At 55.1% G+C, this 18,312-nt stretch overlaps 1 protein-coding gene across 3 annotated transcripts; it reads left to right on the forward strand.

The window, feature by feature from the left end:
* Nucleotides 1-2,007: 2,007 nt before the first annotated feature.
* Cd22 (CD22 molecule) lies at nt 2,008-15,199 on the forward strand. 3 transcript variants are annotated; one of them, XM_069998613.1, is made up of 14 exons: nt 2,008-2,051; nt 4,302-4,400; nt 4,546-4,938; nt 5,849-6,136; nt 7,743-8,009; nt 8,125-8,388; nt 9,674-9,931; nt 10,501-10,761; nt 11,130-11,393; nt 11,713-11,809; nt 11,960-12,035; nt 12,818-12,936; nt 13,387-13,477; nt 13,807-15,199. In XM_069998613.1, exons 2-14 carry the CDS (start codon nt 4,364-4,366, stop codon nt 13,969-13,971), a joined length of 2,580 nt encoding a protein of 859 aa, XP_069854714.1. In that variant the 5' UTR covers nt 2,008-2,051; nt 4,302-4,363; the 3' UTR covers nt 13,972-15,199. The 3 variants fall into 3 exon arrangements, with proteins under 3 accessions (XP_069854714.1, XP_069854713.1, XP_069854715.1); XM_069998612.1 differs by having other exon boundaries at nt 2,014-2,051; nt 4,342-4,400; XM_069998614.1 differs by lacking the exon at nt 2,008-2,051 and adding an exon at nt 2,054-2,077 and having other exon boundaries at nt 4,342-4,400.
* The last annotated feature ends 3,113 nt before the right edge of the window (nt 15,200-18,312 follow it).

Here is an 18,312-nt window from a genome sequence, read left to right on the forward strand (position 1 = left end):
ATGTGGCTACCGCATTCTGCTCACTTTCTAAAGAAACAGACAAAATGTGGTCCTGACTTGTACCAATGTACATTTACACAGCAGGGACTATCATCACAACTATGATCTACTTGTATTTCACCTTTCCAGAACTTTCTGAGGTAGGTTTTTTTGATGTTGTTTTGTTTTGTTTTTTGATGCTAGTCCTAGGGTCTGAATTCTGGGCCTGGGCTCTGTGGCTGAGCTCTTTTGCTCAAGACTAGCGCTCTACCACTTTGAACCACAGCGCCACTTCTGGTTTTCTGGTGGTTCATTGGAGGTATGAGCCTCACAGACTTTCCTGCCCACCAGGCTGGCTTCGAATCACGATGATCAGATCTCAGCTTCCTGAGTAGCTGGGGTGGCGGGTGTGAACCACCGGTGCCTGGCCTGAAGTTTCTCCCTCCTGACTCTGCCCCAGTCTCCAGCCTGAGAGATTTCTTATAGGCTCCTCCCACCACCCACAGGATTTGCATAGCTGGATGCTGATTGGTTTTGTTGTTTGCCAACCAGCAAGAAAACAAAGGATGCCACAATTAATAAGCCAAATTATAGGAGTCTTTAGTGTTTCTTCTCCAGGCCGGCGGCTGCACATGAGTATCCAATTGTGCCGCATGGAGACAGCTCAGAGTTAGTCTTTTAAAGACAAAAACCACATCCTTTTTGGCAAGCAATGTATAGGGCATTTTGGTTTTGCAAAGCATAGACAGAAGGAAATCTGAGTGTTACTGGTAAATGTAGCCTTACTTCCTAAACTACTGGCTGGCTAGAACATTTTGAGGTAGTTTTTGCAAAATCTGCTCAGCAAACAACTTTGTGCAGACTCTGCAGAGCAGTCTACGGTTCTGGGGTGAGGAGCCTTTACCCTTGGGGGACAAAATGGCATTACTTCGGTCAGGCTTCAGGCTTAAGGACATAACCTACTTCAGTTTGGATTTGCTTTGTTTTTTTTTTTAAGGCAGCTACTGGGGTTTGAACTCAGGGCCTGGGTGCTGTCCCTGAGCTCTTTTGCTCAAGGCTAGCGCTCTACCCCTTGAGCCACAGCACCACTTCTAGCTTTTTGATAGTTCATTGGGGGATAGGAGTCTCATAGGAGCCGGGAACCAGTGGCTCATGCCTGTGAGGAGGCTGAGATCTGAGGATCATGGGTCAAAGCCAGCCTGGACCGGAAAGTCCCTGTGAGACTCTGATCGCCAATGAACCACCAGAAAACTGGAAGTGGTGCTGTGGCTCACAGTGGTAGAGCGCTAGCCTTGAGCTGAAGAGCTGAGGGACAGTGCCCAGGCCCCACGAACAACCAAACCAAACAAACAAACCAAACCATGATGCTCAGATCTCAACCTCCCAAGTAACTGGGATTACAGGCGTGAGCACCGTTGCCTACCTGCTGACTCAGTCTTGCCTCTGAGACCCACAGTGACCTGGTAAAAGTGCTGGGGTTTCAACCTCAAGACTTTCACACGCTTCAGTGCTTCACTCAGACAAACTGCCTTCTCCCCCCTGAGCCCCAGTGCTCCTCAGCCATAGAGGTGCTGTGGAGGGTCAGTGTCAGGGCCAGGCCCCCATTCTGGCTGCGAGGGGGTGGTGTCAGCCAGTCCTTTGAGGGGACACGTTTCTCTTCCAGCTGTTTGGCTGTCCTGGCTTGAGTCTTCAGCATTTCTTGAAAGCTGGGAAAGTCCGTGAGACCCTTATCTCCAATGAACCACCAGAAAACCACAAGTGGAGCTGTGGTTCAAGCGGTAGAGCACCAGCCTTGAGCAATAGACCTCAGGGACAGTGCCTGGGCCCTGAGTTCAAGCCTCAGGACCATCAAGGAAAAAAAAAAGAAAAGAAATGGTTCCCCCAATTCAGACCCAGCAGATGATGGTCAAGTGCACCTTCACCCCCCACACTCCCAGGTCACCATGGGGTGTGTGTCCCCTGGGAACCACAGAGAGGAAGGGGCGTGGCCAAGCGGGTCCACAAGGCTCTGCTCTTCCCCTTTTCACCCTTAGAACTTGCTGGAGCGGCGGAGTCACAGGGACGGGTGGCAAGTACGGGATGCTTGAGTTTTGTTTCTGTGAGTGAGTGAGTGTGTGTGTGTGTGTGTGTGTGTGTGTGTGTGTGTGTGTGTTTGCTTTTGTTGTTTGCTTTCTTTTTGCAATCAAGCAAGAATGGGGTGGTCAGGATTGGGGAGGGGTCCTGCTCTCTCCCTCTGGTGTGAGGTACAATAGTTTGGAATGCAGATATCTCCCTCTCTCTATATCTATAGATAATATTATATATGTATACATTTTCTCTTTTGGTGCCAGTCTTGGGGTTTGGACTCAGGGCCTGGGTGCTGTCTCTGAGCTTTTGTTCTCAAGGCTAATGCTCTACCATTTGAGCCACAGCTCTGCTTCTAGCTGTTTTTTTTTTTTTTTTTTTTGGTCCGGTCGTGGGGCCTAAACTTGGCCTGGGCACTGTCCCTCAGCTCTTCAGCTCAAGGCTAGCGCTCTACCACTTGAGCCACAGCGCCACTTCCGGCTTTTTTCTCTTTGCTTATGTGGTGCTGAGGAATCAAACCCAGGGCCTCAGGCATGCAAGGCAAGCGCTCTACCACTGAGCCACCTTCCCAGCCTCATGCTTCTAGCTTTTTTTGCCAGCTCATTAGAGATGAGTCTCATGGATTTTCCTGCCTGGGCTGGCTTCGACTCAGGATCCTCCAGATGTCAGCCTCCTCAGTGTCTAGGATGACAGGCGGGAGACACCGGTGTCCAGCTTTGTTTCACTTTTGAACTCAAGTGATGGGCAGCTTGAAGACTATTTTGTGGCTAAAACATGGTAATGTGGTGGTCCTTCAGTCCTTCAGGCCCTCTGCCCCCCTGCCTGGCCAGCTGGGTACCTGAGGACGGACTCCTCCCCCCTCTCCCCCCGCCCGCTGGTCACCAGCAGCCCTATGCATGTGTGGGACCTGCTGACACCGGAGACACACTCCACTCGGAAGGCACATCCTGCCCGCTCCCCCGGGGACCCTCCAGTGCCCCAACTGCCACAGAGAGTTCAGTTTCACTCTGTAAATTTAGCCTTATGTAAAAGGGTGGTTCACACCTATCAACCCAGCCACTCAGGAAGCTGAGATCTGGAGGATCACAGTTCAAAGCCAGCCTGGGCAGGAAAGTCCGTGAGACCCTTATCTCCAATGAACCAGCAAAAAAGCTGAAAGTAGAGCCGTGGTTCAAGTGGTAGAGCATTAACTAGCCTCAAGCAAAAGGCTCGGGGACAGTGCCCAGGCCTGAGTTCAAGCCCCAGGACCAGCACACACATGCATGCATGCACACATGCACACACACATGTACACACACACTAACAGTAGAAGAAAAACTTACTAACATAGATCAAGAGCAAGAGACACCAGAATATGTTTGCAAAATTGGGAGTCCCTCTCCCCCCCACCCCACCCCCCGGTCACTAGCTCACAGCTTTTTTTTGGGTCCAGTTGTGGGGCCTGAACTCTGGGCCTGGGCACTGTCCCTCAGCTCTTCAGTTCAAGGCTACTCAAGGCTAGCGCTCTACCACTTGAGCCACAGCGCCACTTCCGGCTTTTTTCTTTTTGCTTATGTGGTGCTGAGGAATCGAACCCCGGGCTTCATGCATGCAAGGCAAGCGCTCTACCACTGAGCCAACTTCCCAGCTCCTACAGCTATATTCTATTAACCGGCAGTGTGTATCTGGCTTTGAGCGTGTAGATGTGTGCCTGTGTGCCTGTGTGTCTGTGTATCTGTGTGTCTGTGTGCGTGACTACTAGGGCTTGAACTCAGGACCTCATGCTCTCTCTGCTTTTTTTTTTTTTTTTGCCGGTCCTAGTGTTTGAACTCAGGGCCTGGGTGCTGTCCTGCACTCTTTATTTTTTGTTGTTCAAGGCTAGCACTGGACCACTTTCAGCCACAGCTCCACTTTCTGCTTTCTAGTGCTTCATTGGAGATAAGAGTCTCACAGTCTATCTTGCCCAGGACGGCTTCAAATGGAGATCGTCCAGATCTTGGCCACCAAGTCTAGTCTTGGCTTGGTTTGAAGATGGAATCTTGCTTTTTATTTTTTTTTGGGTCCGGTCGTGGGGCCTGAACTCTGGGCCTGGGTGCTGTCCTTCATCTCTTCAGCTCAAGGCTAGTGCTCTACCACTTGAGCCACAGCGCCACTTCCGGCTTTTTTCTTTTTGCATATGTGGTGCTGAGGAATCAAACCCAGGGCCTCATGCATGCAAGGCAAGCACTCTACCACTGAGCCACCTTCCCAGCCCGAATCTTGCTTTTTTAAAATTCCAGGCAGGCCTCAAAGACAATCTCCTCCCCCTACCCCCTCCAGGCCCCCATCCAGACAGGACGCCATGCCCCTCCTTCTCCTTTGGCTCCTCCTCCTTCTGGGTAAGGACTGAGGGCGGGGCAGGAGCCTGGCTCTGAGGGGGTGGGGGTGGGGAGAGGATCCGTGTTTGTTTGTTTGTTTGTTTGTTTGTGCCTGGCCTCTCTGTGGTCCCCATGGCTCCTCCTGGCTTTCTGATCACCGTTTCAGAGCACCTGCCTTGGTCTGATTCAAATACTTGGGACCAGCCCTGGAAGGTTGAGGTCCCCCAAACCCTCTACACCTGGGAAGGCGTGTGCCTGTGGATTCCATGCCAGTACTCCATCCCCAAGTTCAGGACGACCCTGGATAATCTGATCCTGTTGCATGATTACGAGTTCAATGATGTCACCAAGGAGTTCAGTGGGACCGTCCTCTACAAAAACACGCAGCCTGGGATGTTCCCCCCTGAGCAGGGGAGGACCCACTTCCTGGGAGACAAGGATAAGAACTGCACCCTGAGTCTCGACTCCGTGTCAATACGGGACAGCGGCCGGCTGGGGCTGAGGCTGACGTCAGGGCCCAAGTTAAAATGGATGGAGAAATTTTCTCTCAATGTCTCCAGTAAGTCTCTCAGGAGGACAGGGAGGAGCAGCTGACAGAGGCCCAGCCGCCAGGGCTTAGGGCGGCACAAGACCAGGCTGTGTCTCTCAGGGGCACTGGTGGCTCACACCTGCCGTTCTAGCTACTCAGCAGGCTGCGATCTGGAGGACTGTGGTTCCATGCCAGCCCCAGGTAGGAAAGTCTATGAGACTGTTATCTCCCGTGGCCCACCGAAACAGATGGAAATGGCGCCGTGGCCCAAGTGGTAGAGCGTCAGCTGTGAGCAAAAGAGTTCAGGGACAGCGGCCCAGGCCCTGAAGAGATTTGGCTCTAGTCTTGAGTGAAAAAGCCAAGAGTGAGTGTGAGGCCCGGAGTTCAAGTCCCAATATTGTCACATAGACACACACAGACACAGACACCCCCCCCCACACACACACAAGAAGAAGAAAAATACTCAGGGGATAGGAGGGAGAATTTTGAAACTACCCAGAAGAGAAGCACCAGGACCAAGTTAAGTATCAAACACCACTCCCTAAAATTACTCCAGTGACGCTCTCTTGGCTGGGCAGGCAAGTGGAGTGAGCTGGAAGGGGGACCCTCTGAAGCGATGGAGGCGGGGGGCAGAATCTGTGTGGATGATTCCTCTGCTCCACCATTTCCAGCCCCACCCTGCTGTCTTTTTTTTTTTTTTGTCAGCTGTGGGTCTCGAACTCAGGGCCTGGGCGCCGTCCCTGAGCTTGTTTGCTCCAGGCTAGCGCTCTACCACTTCAAGCCACAGCCCCACTTCTGGTTTCCTGGTGGTTCACTAGAGATAAGAGTCCCTTGGACTTTTCTGCCCAGGCTGGCTTTGAACCCCGATCCTACAGATCCCAGCCTCCTGAGTAGCTAGGGTGGCAGGCAATGAGCCTGGCCCCGCCCTTCTGTCTTGTAGAGACGCCTCTCCCACCTCGGATCCAGCTCCCCTCGGAAATCAGGGAGTCACAGACCCTCACTGCAACCTGTCTGCTGGAGTTTGCTTGCCCCGGGTACCCCGTCCAGCTGTGGTGGTCGCAGGAGGGCTCTGCTCACACCTCTGTCTCCCTCTCCGTCCAGTCCGTCTATACCCGCAGCGATCTCACCTTCCAGGCCCAGTGGACTGACCATGGGAAGACGCTGACCTGTCAGGTCAGGAATTTCTCCACCATCCTCTCTAAGGACTCTGTGCAGCTGTGCGTGAAACGTGAGTCCTGTTCCCCCTCCCCCGTCCCTGTCACCTCCCTCCCCACAGCCCGGCCAGTCATGGTGACACACACCTGTAATCCCAGCCCTTCAGGGAGGCTGAGGCAGGAGGGTCGTCAAGTGTGAGGCCAGGCTGAGGCTGTATATAGAGAGACTCTATCTCATAAAACCAAAGGCTGGAGAGGTAGTAGATCAGTCTTGGTGTTTAAGGAACAAACACATTCCCAGCACCACGGAAGTTAAAAATAAATATCTAAATAATATATAAATAAAAGAATGAACCAGGGGCTGGGAAGTTGGCTCAGTGGTAGAGTGCTTGCCTTGCATGCATGAGGCCCTGGGTTCGATTCCTCAGCACCACATAAACAGAAAAAGCCGGAAGTGTCACTGTGGCTCCAGTGGTAGAGTGCTACACTTGAGCTGAAGAGCTGAGGGACAGCGCCCAGGCCCAGAGTTCAGGCTCCATGACTGACAAAAAAAAAAAAAGAATGAACTAGTCTCTCCACAAGCCATGGTGAACTTTAGGATCATCCGAGGAGTTGTCTTTGGTCTCTTCTTAAAGAAAAAGTTTCCACAGAGTTTATTTTGTACCTCATTCATTCATTCATGCATTCATGCATTCAGTAACATATTTACAGTGGCCCTGCTAGGCCCTAGGCATTAACATGGCTGCCCGCTTGGGGCTGGAGGAAGTAGCGGTGAGCTAGCACTATGTGAGAGGTAGATTAGCAAAGAAACACAGCACATCATTTCAGGTAGAGATCTCTATTTTTTTCAGAAGCTGGCATTTAGTTGGGTGCTGATAGTCCACGCCTGTAATCCCAGCTACTCAGGAGCCTGAGATAAGAAGGATTGTAAGCCAGGGGGCCATGGCTCACGAATGTAATCCTAGCTACTCAGGAGGCTGAGATCTGAGGATCAAAGCCAGCCCAGGCAGGAAAGTCTGTGAGACTCTTATCTCCAATAAACCACTCAGAAAGCCAGGAGTGGCGCTGTGGCTCAAGTGGTAGAGTGCTCACCTTGAGCTGAAGAGCTGAGGGACAGCGCCCAGGCCCAGAGTTCAAGCCCCACAACTGACAAAAAAAAAAAAAAAAAAAAGGAGGACTGTGGTTCCAAGCCAGCCCAGGCAAGAAAGTCCATGAGACTCTTTTTTTTTTTTTTTTTTTTTTTGTCCATTGTGAGGCCTGAACTCTGGGCCTGGATGCTGTTCAGCTCACTTGAGCCACAATGCTGCTTGGGCTTTTTCTGCTTATGTGGTGCTGAGGAATCGAACCCAGGGCCTCAGGCATTCAAGGCAAGCGCTCTACCACTGAGCCACCTTCCCAGCTGGTCCATAAGACTCTTATCTCCAATGAACTACAGGGGAAAAAACCCCAGACGTGGAGCTGTGGCTCCAGTGGTAGCGCACCAGCTTGGAGTGAAAAGCTCTGGGACAGTGCCCAGGCCCTGAGTGTGCGATCCTGGAGGACTGGCCTCAGGCAGGGGGTGGGGAGGGGGCGGGGAGGGGGTGGGGAGGGGTGGGGAGGGGGTGGGGAGGGGGCGGGGAGGGGGACCCTGGCAGAAGACAGCTTGTCTTCTCCCCTCCTCACTCTCCATCTGTCCTGCAGACACCCCGAAATTGAACATCAGTATCAGCCCCCATGAAGCCACCGTCAAGGAGGGGGAGTTGGTGACCATGACGTGCCAGGTGGCCAGCAGCTACCCCGAGTACACGGCCTTGTCATGGCTGAAGGACGGGGTGCCCCTAGAGGGACAGGGCACGCTCACGCTGGTCCTGCACCCCGTCACCAGGGCCATGGGCGGGAAGTACCAGTGTCGGGCGACCAATGACGTGGGTCTGGGGCTGTCGGAGGAGCTGACCCTGCACGTGCTGTGTGAGTGGGGGGGGAGGGGAGGGAGGAGGAGGGCCGGAGGGGGGCAGAGCCCCCTCTCAAGAAGTGACAGATCTTCACCTCTCCCACTTGTCCCTGGCCCTCCCCTTTCTTCCAGATGCTCCAGAACCTTCCACAGTGCACATCCACCCATCACCAGCTCAGGAGAGCACGTCGGTGGAGCTGGTGTGCGCGGCCTCTGCCAATCCCCCGGCGAGGAATTTCAGCTGGTTCCACAACGGGGCAGCCCTGGAGGGGGAGACGGGGGAGAAGGTCCACTTCCCCAGCGTCCTCCCCCGCCACGCCGGGGCCTACGCCTGCCTGGCGTACAACAGCCTGGGCGCAGGACAGATGGGTTCCCCGGCCGAGCTGGACGTGCAGTGTGAGGCTCCAGGAGGGCCGGGGGGGGGGCGGGAAATGGGGGTCATGGGGCCCCCAGAGTGTGCATGAGGAGGAAAATATAGCCAGTCCCCTCCCAACAAATTGTGTGGGTTCATGGGTGTGTGGTGTGTTATTTTGGGGGGTGGTGTCAGTCCTGGGGCTCGAACTCAGGGCCTAGGTACTGTTGCTGAGCTTTTGTGCTCTATCATTTGAGCCACAGCGCCACTTCTGGCTTTTTGCTGGTTCATTGGAGATAAGAGAAGCTGGGTGCCCGTGGTTCACGCCTGTCATCCTAGCTACTCAGGAGGCTGAGATCTGAGGATTGAGGTTCAAAGCCAGCTCAGGCAGGAAACTCCGTGAGACTCATCTCCAATAAACCACTAGAAAACCAGAAGTGGCGCTGTAGCTCAAGCAGTAGATAGAGCGCTCACCTTGAGCACAGGGACAGCGCCCAGGTCCAGAGTTCAAGCCCCAGGATTGACATTAAAAAAAAAAAAAAGTGGCACACAGATTTTCCTGCCTGGGCTGGCTTTGAACTATGATCCTCAGATCTCAGCCACCTGAGTAGTTAGGATGACAGGCATGAGCCACCAGCAATGGTAGATTGTGTGTGTGTGTGTGTGTGTGTGTACATGCATGCATACCTGCCAGTACTAGGATTTGAACTCAGAACCTGGATGCTATCCCTTAGATATGTGCTCTACCACTTGGACCATGACTCCACTGCTAGATCATTGAGATAAGAGTCTCACAGACTTTCCTGCCCCGGCTGGCTTTGAACCAGATCCTTAGATCTCAGCCTCCTGAGTAGCTAGGATGACAGGCGTGAGCCGCCAGTGCCCAGCTAGATATATGTTTGTTGGATGAATGAGTGAAATGAATGAATGAGTGAATGAACTGCAAGATAGCATGACTCTCCTGAGATCTTCAGGGGTGTCACTGCCAGCTCTTCCTTAATTCAATCTTGGGGCAGACTTGAACTCAGGACACAGAGAAGCCCTACTTTTGATCCTCAGACCCTCAGCTTGACCCTCTAGCCCCTTCCCCAAAACAAACTCCAGTGGGCAAAGACTCCTCACCCTGCAGGTCTAGACAAGAACCCATTTGACAGATGGGTAAACTGAGGCCCACAGCCCGGCCTAAGACAGAAGCCCTGGGCGAGCTGGTGTTGTTGGGATACATTGGGGGAACTGGATAGAAATGTTGGGGTGGGAGTGGAGGGAGCGAAGGAGGCAAGAGAGGAGAATCGACCCCGGCGCATGCCTGGACTCTCCATTCTGTTCCAGATGCTCCCAAGATGGTGGAAGCCATGGTGGAGAGCCCCGCTGAGATCCGGGAAGGGGACCCCGTGACCCTGTCCTGCCACTACAACTCCAGCAACCCCCAAGTCTCCCACTTCGAGTGGCGCCCCCGTGGTCCCTGGGAAGAGCCCATCCCAGGGGTGCTGACCATCCCCAGGGTGGCCTGGGACGCCGGGCCCGTGGCGTGTGCCGCGTGTAACCAGTGGTGCTCGTGGGCGGCGCCTGTCAACTTGGACGTCCAGTGTAAGCATGGGGGGGGGCTGGACCCCAGTCTCGGGGTGTCGGGCTCAACATCTTCAAGAATACAGCTGAAACCAGATACTGGTCACAGGTCATCCTAGCTACTCAGGAGGCTGAGATCTGAGGATCGCAGTTCAAAGCCAGCCCAGGCAGGAAAGTCCGTGAGACTCTTATCTCCAATAAACCATTCAGAAAGCCGGAAGTGGCGCTGTGGCTCAAGTGGTAGAGTGCTCGCCTTGAGCTGAAGAGCTGAGGGACAACGCCCAGGCCCAGAGTTCAAGGCCCACGACCGACACACATACCAAAAACCACACAGACACAGAGAGCAGAAGAGACTGAAAGAGATGAGAGAGAAAAAGAGAGAGGGAAAGAGACAGAGACAGAGAGGGAGAGAGAGAGAGAGAGAGAGAGAGAGAGAGAGAGAGAGAGAGAGAGAGAGAGAGCACTGGGGCGGGCAGGTCACCCTGCTCCTGGGGTACAGGAGAGGAGCTGGTGGGAAGGTGAAGAGCCCCCTGTCCCCCTGTCCCCCTGTCCCCCTGTCCGCCATCTCCCTGTCTCCCCCGTGTCTGCAGACGCCCCGCGCGGCGTGGAGGTGCGGCAGAGTCCGCTGGGGGAGCTGCACGCGGGCCAGCGCGTGCTCTTGCGCTGCAGCGTGGACCGGGCCCGGCCTGAGGCCGTGCACGTGCTGTGGATGAGGAACGGCAGCCGCGTGGCCGAGGGGCCCCAGCTGGTCCTGGCCGCCATCACCCCCGAGGACGCGGGCGACTACAGCTGCGAGGCCAGCAATGCCGTGGGCCCCACAGTGTCCAAGGCCCATGCTGTCCAGGTTCTGTGTGAGTGAGGGGGACATGGCCCAAGGGGGCAAGGGGGTGGTGCCTGACTCAGTTTCCCCCCATTGATGCCCCCGAAGGCTACATGTGGCCATCAGCTTGACTCAGTTTCCCCCTGCAGACCCCCTACCCCCAAGACTTTGTGTATCTGTTAGCCTGACTCAGTTTCCCCTTCCCCATGCTCCCCAAAGCTGCACATGTCTGTCAGCCTGACTCAGTTTCCCCCTGCAGATGGACCCCCCCAAGGCTGTGCGTATCCGTCAGCCTCAGTTTCCCCCTGCAGACAACCTGTGAAGCATGACTCAGTTTCCCCTGCAGACACTCCCCAAGGCTGCATGTGGCCACCAGCCTGACTCAGTTTCCCCCTGCAGATGCTCCGCGAAGGCTGCGCGTGTCCATTAGCCCCGAGGCCAGCGTGGTGGAGGGCAGGAAGGTCTCCCTGACGTGTGAGAGTGACGCGAACCCCCCGGTGTGGCACTATGCCTGGTTCTACGGCGACAGTCACCAGCTCCAGTTCTCCGGCCCGACACTCAGACTGGAGCCTGCCCAGGTCCAGCACTCGGGGCCTTACTGGTGCCAGGGTGCCAACCGGCTGGGCAGCGGCCGCTCGACCCCCCACACCCTCACCGTCTACTGTAAGCACCTCTCACTTCTTGGCTGCTCCTGGGGTGACCCTCCCCACTCCCCATATCATCATCATCATTATTATTTGTGGTCATGGGACTCAAACTCAGGGCCTGAGCTTTGTTGATGCTCAAGGCTGGCGCTTTACCATGTTGATTCACAGCACCCCTTCTGGCTTTTTGCTGGTTCATTGGAGAAAAGAGTTGCAGGGATTTTCCTACCTGGGCTGGCTGGGGACAGCGACGATCGTCTGATCTCAGCCTCTTGAATAGCTGGGATTACAGGCGTGAGCTACAGTGCCTGGCTTCCCAGGATTTATTTCTCTATTAGATAGTCCGGAGACCATCGGGAGGCGAACAGCCGTCGGCATTGGGGGCTGCATAACCCTTCTCATCTTGGCCATTTGGGGGATAAAACTTCGGCACAAGTGAGGTCCTCCCGCCAGCCCTGATGCCCTCCTCCTTTCCCTGAGCGGCTCCTCCTCCTCCCTGGCATTGGCATTCCACCCCAAAGTCTGCGGGCTTCTGCTTCCCTTCCCTGACCTCATGCGGCCCTCACGAAAGCCTTTGTTTCTCAGATGGAAAAGGAGCCAGAGCCAGCAGGGGCTTCAGGAAGGTTCCAGCAATCAGAGCTTCTTTGTGAGGAATAAAAAGGTAGGTTTGGTGAAGGTGTGTGTGTGGGGGGGGGGGAGGTGGAGAATGGTGGGACACACCTGTAATCCCAGCTAGTCAGGACGTTGAAATCTGAAAATTGTAGCTCAAAGCGTGGGCAGGAAAGACTATGAGACTCTTTTTTTTTGTGTGGGGGGGAGGGTGATCATGGGGCTGGAACTTTGGGCCTGGGCGCTGTCCCTCAGCTCTTCAGCTCAAGGCTAGCGCTCTACCACTGGAGCCATAGGGCCACATCCGGTTTTCTGGTGATTTATTAGAGATAAAAGGCTCGTGGACTTTCCTTGCCTTGGCTGGCTTTGAAGCTCCATCCTCAGATCTCAGCCTCCTGAGTAGCTAGGATGACAGGCGTAAACCCAGGCTTCTGGTTTATGAGACTCTTATCTTCAATGAACCGCCAAAAAGTTGGAAGTAGAGCTATGGCTAAAGTGGTAGAACGGCAGCCCTAAGTGAAAAAAAGCTCAGGAATGCACACACACCAATCTATGTAATATATTATATAATATATAAACATATAATATTATGTATTATATATATAATATCTTTTGGGGCCCGCAGTGAGGACGCATGCCTGTAATCCCAGCTACTCAAGAGAAAGAGGCTGGAGGACCACAATTACCAAGCCTGGGTTGCATAGAAAAACCCCGGCACACGCATGCATATGCACGCACACTCACACATGTGCACACACACGGGAGATCTTGGGGGGTCCAGAGGCTGCAGAAGGAAATGGGGGCCAGCCGGCTGTAAGGTGTTCTCCCCTGCAGGTGCGGCACGCCCGCCGCTCCGAAGGCCCCCCATCCACGGGCTGTTTGAACCCCATGATGGATGACGAGGTCAGCTACGCTGTCCTGCGGTTTCCGGAGGCCGACACACCGAGGCAGGGGTGAGGACTGAGTCCGGATGTGGGGGCAGCGCCAGCGCCCGTCTGCCACCCCTGTGCCAGGTGCCCCTGCACCATGCCCCCGGCATCCCTCGGGGGGCACCCAGCCCCAGAATGAGCGAGGAGCCTGCGTGTTCAGTATCACACTGTGTGTCTATGTGTCGGTCCTGGGACTTGAACTCATGGCCTGGGAGCTGTCCTTTTTTTTTTTTTGCTCAAGGCTGGTGCCCTACCATTTGAGCCATACCTCCACTTCCAACTTTTTTGGGGGGGTTGGTTTCTTGGAGATCAGAATCTCGCTGGTTTCGAACCTCCAACCTTGATCCTCAGATCTCGGCCTCCTGAGTAGTTAAGATGTCAGGCCGGCTCTGTGCTGCATTTTATCTGGCCTTTCTTTCCTGGGGTGCTGGGTGGCCAGCCCGGGGTGCCCCTCCATCTCCTCTCCCTCCGCAGGGACCTGGGCACCGCGGACGCCAAGGCCCCAGAATGTCTCCTGATGGGGGACGAGGCGGTCACGTATTCTGTGCTTCAGAGGCCTCTGGTGGTGAGGGGTGGGCCGTGGGGGGAGGGGGGTGGGGGGTCATGGGAGGGGGACCTGGGGGTGGGGAGAACCGGGAGGGGGGAGGTCCTGGTGCTGATCAAGTCGGGGGGCCGGCAGCTGAGGTGGGAGGGGTTTGGTGTATTCTGGAAGGCCTGGCACCCCCAGGGAGGCTCGGACCCCCACGGAGGGGGGACCCCCAAGTCTGAGGGTCTCGGCACCGTGGGAGGTGGACCAGGGGTCCCTGTTGGGGATTTGGGGGACCCGTGGGGTTACTGGCAGGGGGGCCGGGACAGCCCGGCTGACCCTTGACCCCGGCCTGTGCCTTTGCCCAGGGCGACTACGAGAACGTGGAGAAGGCGGCGGGGGCGCCGGGGGCGCGCGGGGAGGACCGCGCGGGGGAGGACGGCGTGCACTACTCGGAGCTGGTGCTGTTTGGCGCTGGGGAGCGGCGGCCGCGGCCGGAGGAGGTGGACTACGTGACCATCGCCCAGAGCTGACTCCGCCGCCGCCACTGGCGGGCCGCCCAGGGGCTGCGCACGCACACATTCACGCACACGCATGCCCGTGTGTGTGCAAGCACGCACAGATACACGCACACACGTACACAGCATATGCACACAGTCACACACATGCATGCACTGTGCACGCACACACATGTACCATGTCACAGTGCACACACATGTACCATGTCACACATGCATGCAGTGTGCACGCACACACACGTACCATGTCACACACGCACACACGTACCATGTCACACGTGCACACATATGTACCATGTCACACGTGCACGAAGTGTGCATGCACACACGTGTACCATGTCACACGTGCATGCAGTGTGCATGCACACACATGTACCATGTCACACTTGCACACATACATGTGCCATGTCACACGTGCATGCACTGTGCACACACACACATGTACCATGTCACACGTGCATGCAGTATGCACACACATGTACCATGCAACCCGTGTGTATACACTGTGCACTTGCACAATACACACATACGCACACAAACGTGCACACTTGTATACAATGCACACACAAACACATGTACAGACACATACATGTTCACAAATTCATGCACACACATGCACAAATGAATGTGCAAGGAACATATGCTAATCACACACCTACACACATTCACATACACACGTGCACACGCATGCAGTGCTCATACACATTCACTCACATGCGAACATGTGTCATATGTGTGCCAGTGCACACACACACACACGCACACACACACACACAGCCCCTTCCTCCTCAGCACTCTGCAAGCCCAATTCCAGACCATACAACTTCCTGTGTCCCCCCAACCCCAGCCATCTGCCCTCCCCTCCCACCCGTGTTGTGCACCCCCCCGCCCAGCTTCCTCCCCATGCTGAGTAATATATTGGAGATAAGAGTGTCACGGACTTTCCTACTGGGCTGGTCTTGAACCACGATCCCTAGATCTCAGCTTCCTGAGTGGCTAGGATGACAGGCATTAGCCACCAGTATCTGGCCTCAGTCAATAACTCAATGTCTAATTTCTGCCCCTGGGGTAGTCTCCAGGAGGGGTGGAAATGAGGCAGAGAGAGGCCCAGTGCCCAGCTGCCTTCTCTTCTTCCAACATGTCCACCAGCAAACTGGGCCTTCCACAGAGAGGCCCACGTGCTGCCCTGGGGAGGGGGGAGGGCAGCAGCTGCTCAATAAACACAGGCACACAATTCCGGAGAGCCAGAGGTCTCTGTCCTGTCTGTGGGGTGGCATGGGGCGGGGGCATGGTGATTTCTGTGCACAAGTCAGACAATAAGATAGTCCTTTTTTGGGGGTTAGTCATGGGGCTTGAACTCAGGGCCTTGACACTGTCCCTACAATTTTTGCTCAAGGCTAGCATTCCACTGCATTGAGCCACATTTCCATTTCTAGCTTTTTGCTGGGTCATTGGAGGTTAAGTCTCAGGAAGTTGGGTGCTGGTGGCTCACGCCTGTCATTCTAACTACTCAGGAGGCTGAGATCTGAGGATCAGAGTTCAAAGTCAGCCCAGGCAGGAAAGTCTGTGAGACTCCTATCTCTAATGAACCACCAGAAAACCAGAAGTGGTGCTGTGGCTCAAGTGGTAGAGTGATCGATGGCCTTGATCTGAAGAGCTGAGGGACAGCACCCAGACCTAGAGTTCAAGCCCAGGATCAACAACAACAACAACAAAAAAAGTCTCATGGACTTTTCTAACCAGGGTTGGATTTGAACTGTGATCCTCAGATCTCAGCCTCCTGAGTAGCTAGGATGACAGGCAGGAGCCCACTGACACCCGGCTTGGGAGTTTTAATCATGATTTTCCTGCTAAGCTAAACTGAGCTGCTTACCCCCCCCCTGCTCTGCCACACCCCCCCCCAACACACACACAGACCTTGAACTTGCACAGATCCAGTTTTTTGTGTGATCTCTAGTCTCCAGGGCGGGGGCCTCTTGCGGGAGCCCTTGGCGCCGCTCAGAGCCAGCCTGGCTTCCTGGCAACTCCAGCGCGTGGTCTCCTCGCTGTCCTGGGCGGGGCTGGCGCTGCTTGGGGCCCAGTAGCCATGGAGAGAGAATGTCAACAGTTTTTCTGAGGTGCAAAGAGCAGGTGTCCAGGAAACTCAGGGGCTGGGGACTCCCCACCACAGCAGATCTCAGGGGTGGGGGGATGGGGGCAGGTGAATCCCCACACCGGAAGGCTCAGTCCTCACAGCCCTCGAGGGAGGACCAGCCCCCCGGTGACAGTGCTGGGACTCTGAAGGAGCACAAAGCAAGATGCAAATAGAGGTTGGGGTGCAGGGGATGGGGGTGGGGTGGGGGAGAGGGTCAAGGAAGGCTGCCATGGAGGTGAATTGCAAGGCAGTAAGAATTACTTTCTCCAGGTGCAGTGGGATATGCCTGTAATCCCAGCTACTCAGGAGGCAGAGATGGGGAAGATTGAGGGTTGAGGCCAGCCTTGAACTGTTTCCTGTCTCTTTTCTTCTTTTCTTTTCTTTAGTTGTGGGGCTTGAACTCTGGGCCTGGGCTCTTCAGCTCAAGGGGAGCCCTCGACCACTTGAGCCACAGCCCCACTTCCGGTTTTCTGGTGGTTCACTGGAGATAAGAGTCGTAGGGAGTTTCCTACCTGGGCTGGCTCTGAACCGTGATCCTCAGATCTCAGCCTCCTGAGTAGCTAGGATGACAGGTGTGAGCCACCAGCACTCTGGCAATTCTAATTAAAAAAAGAAAAAAGAAACGAATAAAAAGGGAAAACAAGCCAGGTATGGTGGGTGAAACCTGTAATCTTGACTAAGACTTGGAAGGCTGAAGTTGGGAGGATCACAGTTGAAGGCCAACTGAGGCTAAAACAAAATACCCCCCAAACAACAACAACAACAACAACAAACACAAGACCTCATCTCAACCAATAAAAATCAGAGCATGGTGATTCACACCTGTCATCCCAGTTAGGAACCTCCAGAGAAAGATCACCACAGTCCAAACCAGCCAGGGTATAAACACAAAGCCCTATTAGAAAAGTTGAAAAGAGAAAAAAAAAGCAAGCACAAAAGAATTAGGGGCATGTGGCTTATGTGGTAGAGTACCTATATAACAAGTGCCAAGCCCTGAGTTCAAATCCTAGTGCCCACCCTACACACAAAGAAGTTAAACAACAACAACAAAAATCCTCAAAGCTAGGGGAGGGAGAGAAAGGGGGAGAGAGAAGCAAAGCTTCCCACATGAGCCCTGGAAAGATTCTTTTGTTGTCTGTTGTGTGCAGCTCAGGAGGCTGAGATCTGAGGATCACAGTTCAGAGCCAGCCCGGGCAGGAAAGGCTGTGAGACTTTTATCTCCAAGGAACCACCCCAAACCAGAAGTGGCGCTGTGGCTCAACTGGTAGAGTGCCAATCCTGAGCCAAAGCAGCTCAGGGACAGTGCCCAGGCCCGGGGTTCAAGCCCCAGGACTGGCAAAAAAAAAAGAACTGGGAGGAGGGAGAATCTAGTCCCCCCCACCCCCCACCCCATTCCTCTCTGCCTCCCCCCCCTCCCCTCCTGCTGTCCCGCCCCCCTGCCTGTCTGAGATGCCCCATTAGCTGCTCACCCAAGCTGCTAGCCTGGCGGGGCTAATGGCCACTCCTGTACTTGCCTTCCTTCCTTCCGGCTCACTGCCTAGCTCAGGGGTGCTCTCCAGCTGCTTGGAAAAGGGGGCCAGTGAACCCCACAGACATCTACAGCGTCAGGTGAGTCTCCACTGCTCTTCTCCCCTAAAACCCCCACCCCATCCCCCCAGGCCCCCCTGATCTACAGGGGTCTCCAGAATTGACATGCCCTCTCCCCCCAAGAGGCTTGTCCTTAGAGCTCTTCCTTGGGGACCCTTCGCCTGCCCCTCTGTCTGCCGCCCCCCTCCCCCAGCGTCTCTTCTTTGCTTCTGGGCCTTGGTGCCTGTCATCGGGGGCCCCCATTCACGGGGGGCACAGTCCCCCTTGCTGGGGGGGAGGGGAGGGGGGCAGTGAGCGCCCTGAGGGTGCTCTTGCTTATCTGCTCTGAGCTCTCTGCCCCTGCTCTTCCCTCAGAGTGTCAGGGATTAAGTGAGATTCCACCTCTACCCGTTCTAGGACTACACAGCCACCTTGATTTTGGGGGTTTCCCGCATGACCCCCCCACGGAGCCTCGATCTTATTAGAAGCGATCTGTGGGACGACAGCCCAGAAGGAGGAGGTGGAGGAGGAGGACGGAGGGCTGGACGGCCCCGCTTCTGATCCAGGGCCCCACAGATCAGACCTCAAGAGATCCAGGCCGGCTTGAGAAAGGGGATTTGGGGGACCCGAGTCCCCCCACCCCTCCCGCCGTCCCC

Source organism: Dipodomys merriami, unplaced genomic scaffold (assembly GCF_024711535.1).
Source record: "Dipodomys merriami isolate MVZ:Mamm:240054 unplaced genomic scaffold, mDipMer1.0.p SCAF_52, whole genome shotgun sequence".
NCBI lineage: Eukaryota > Metazoa > Chordata > Mammalia > Rodentia > Heteromyidae > Dipodomys > Dipodomys merriami.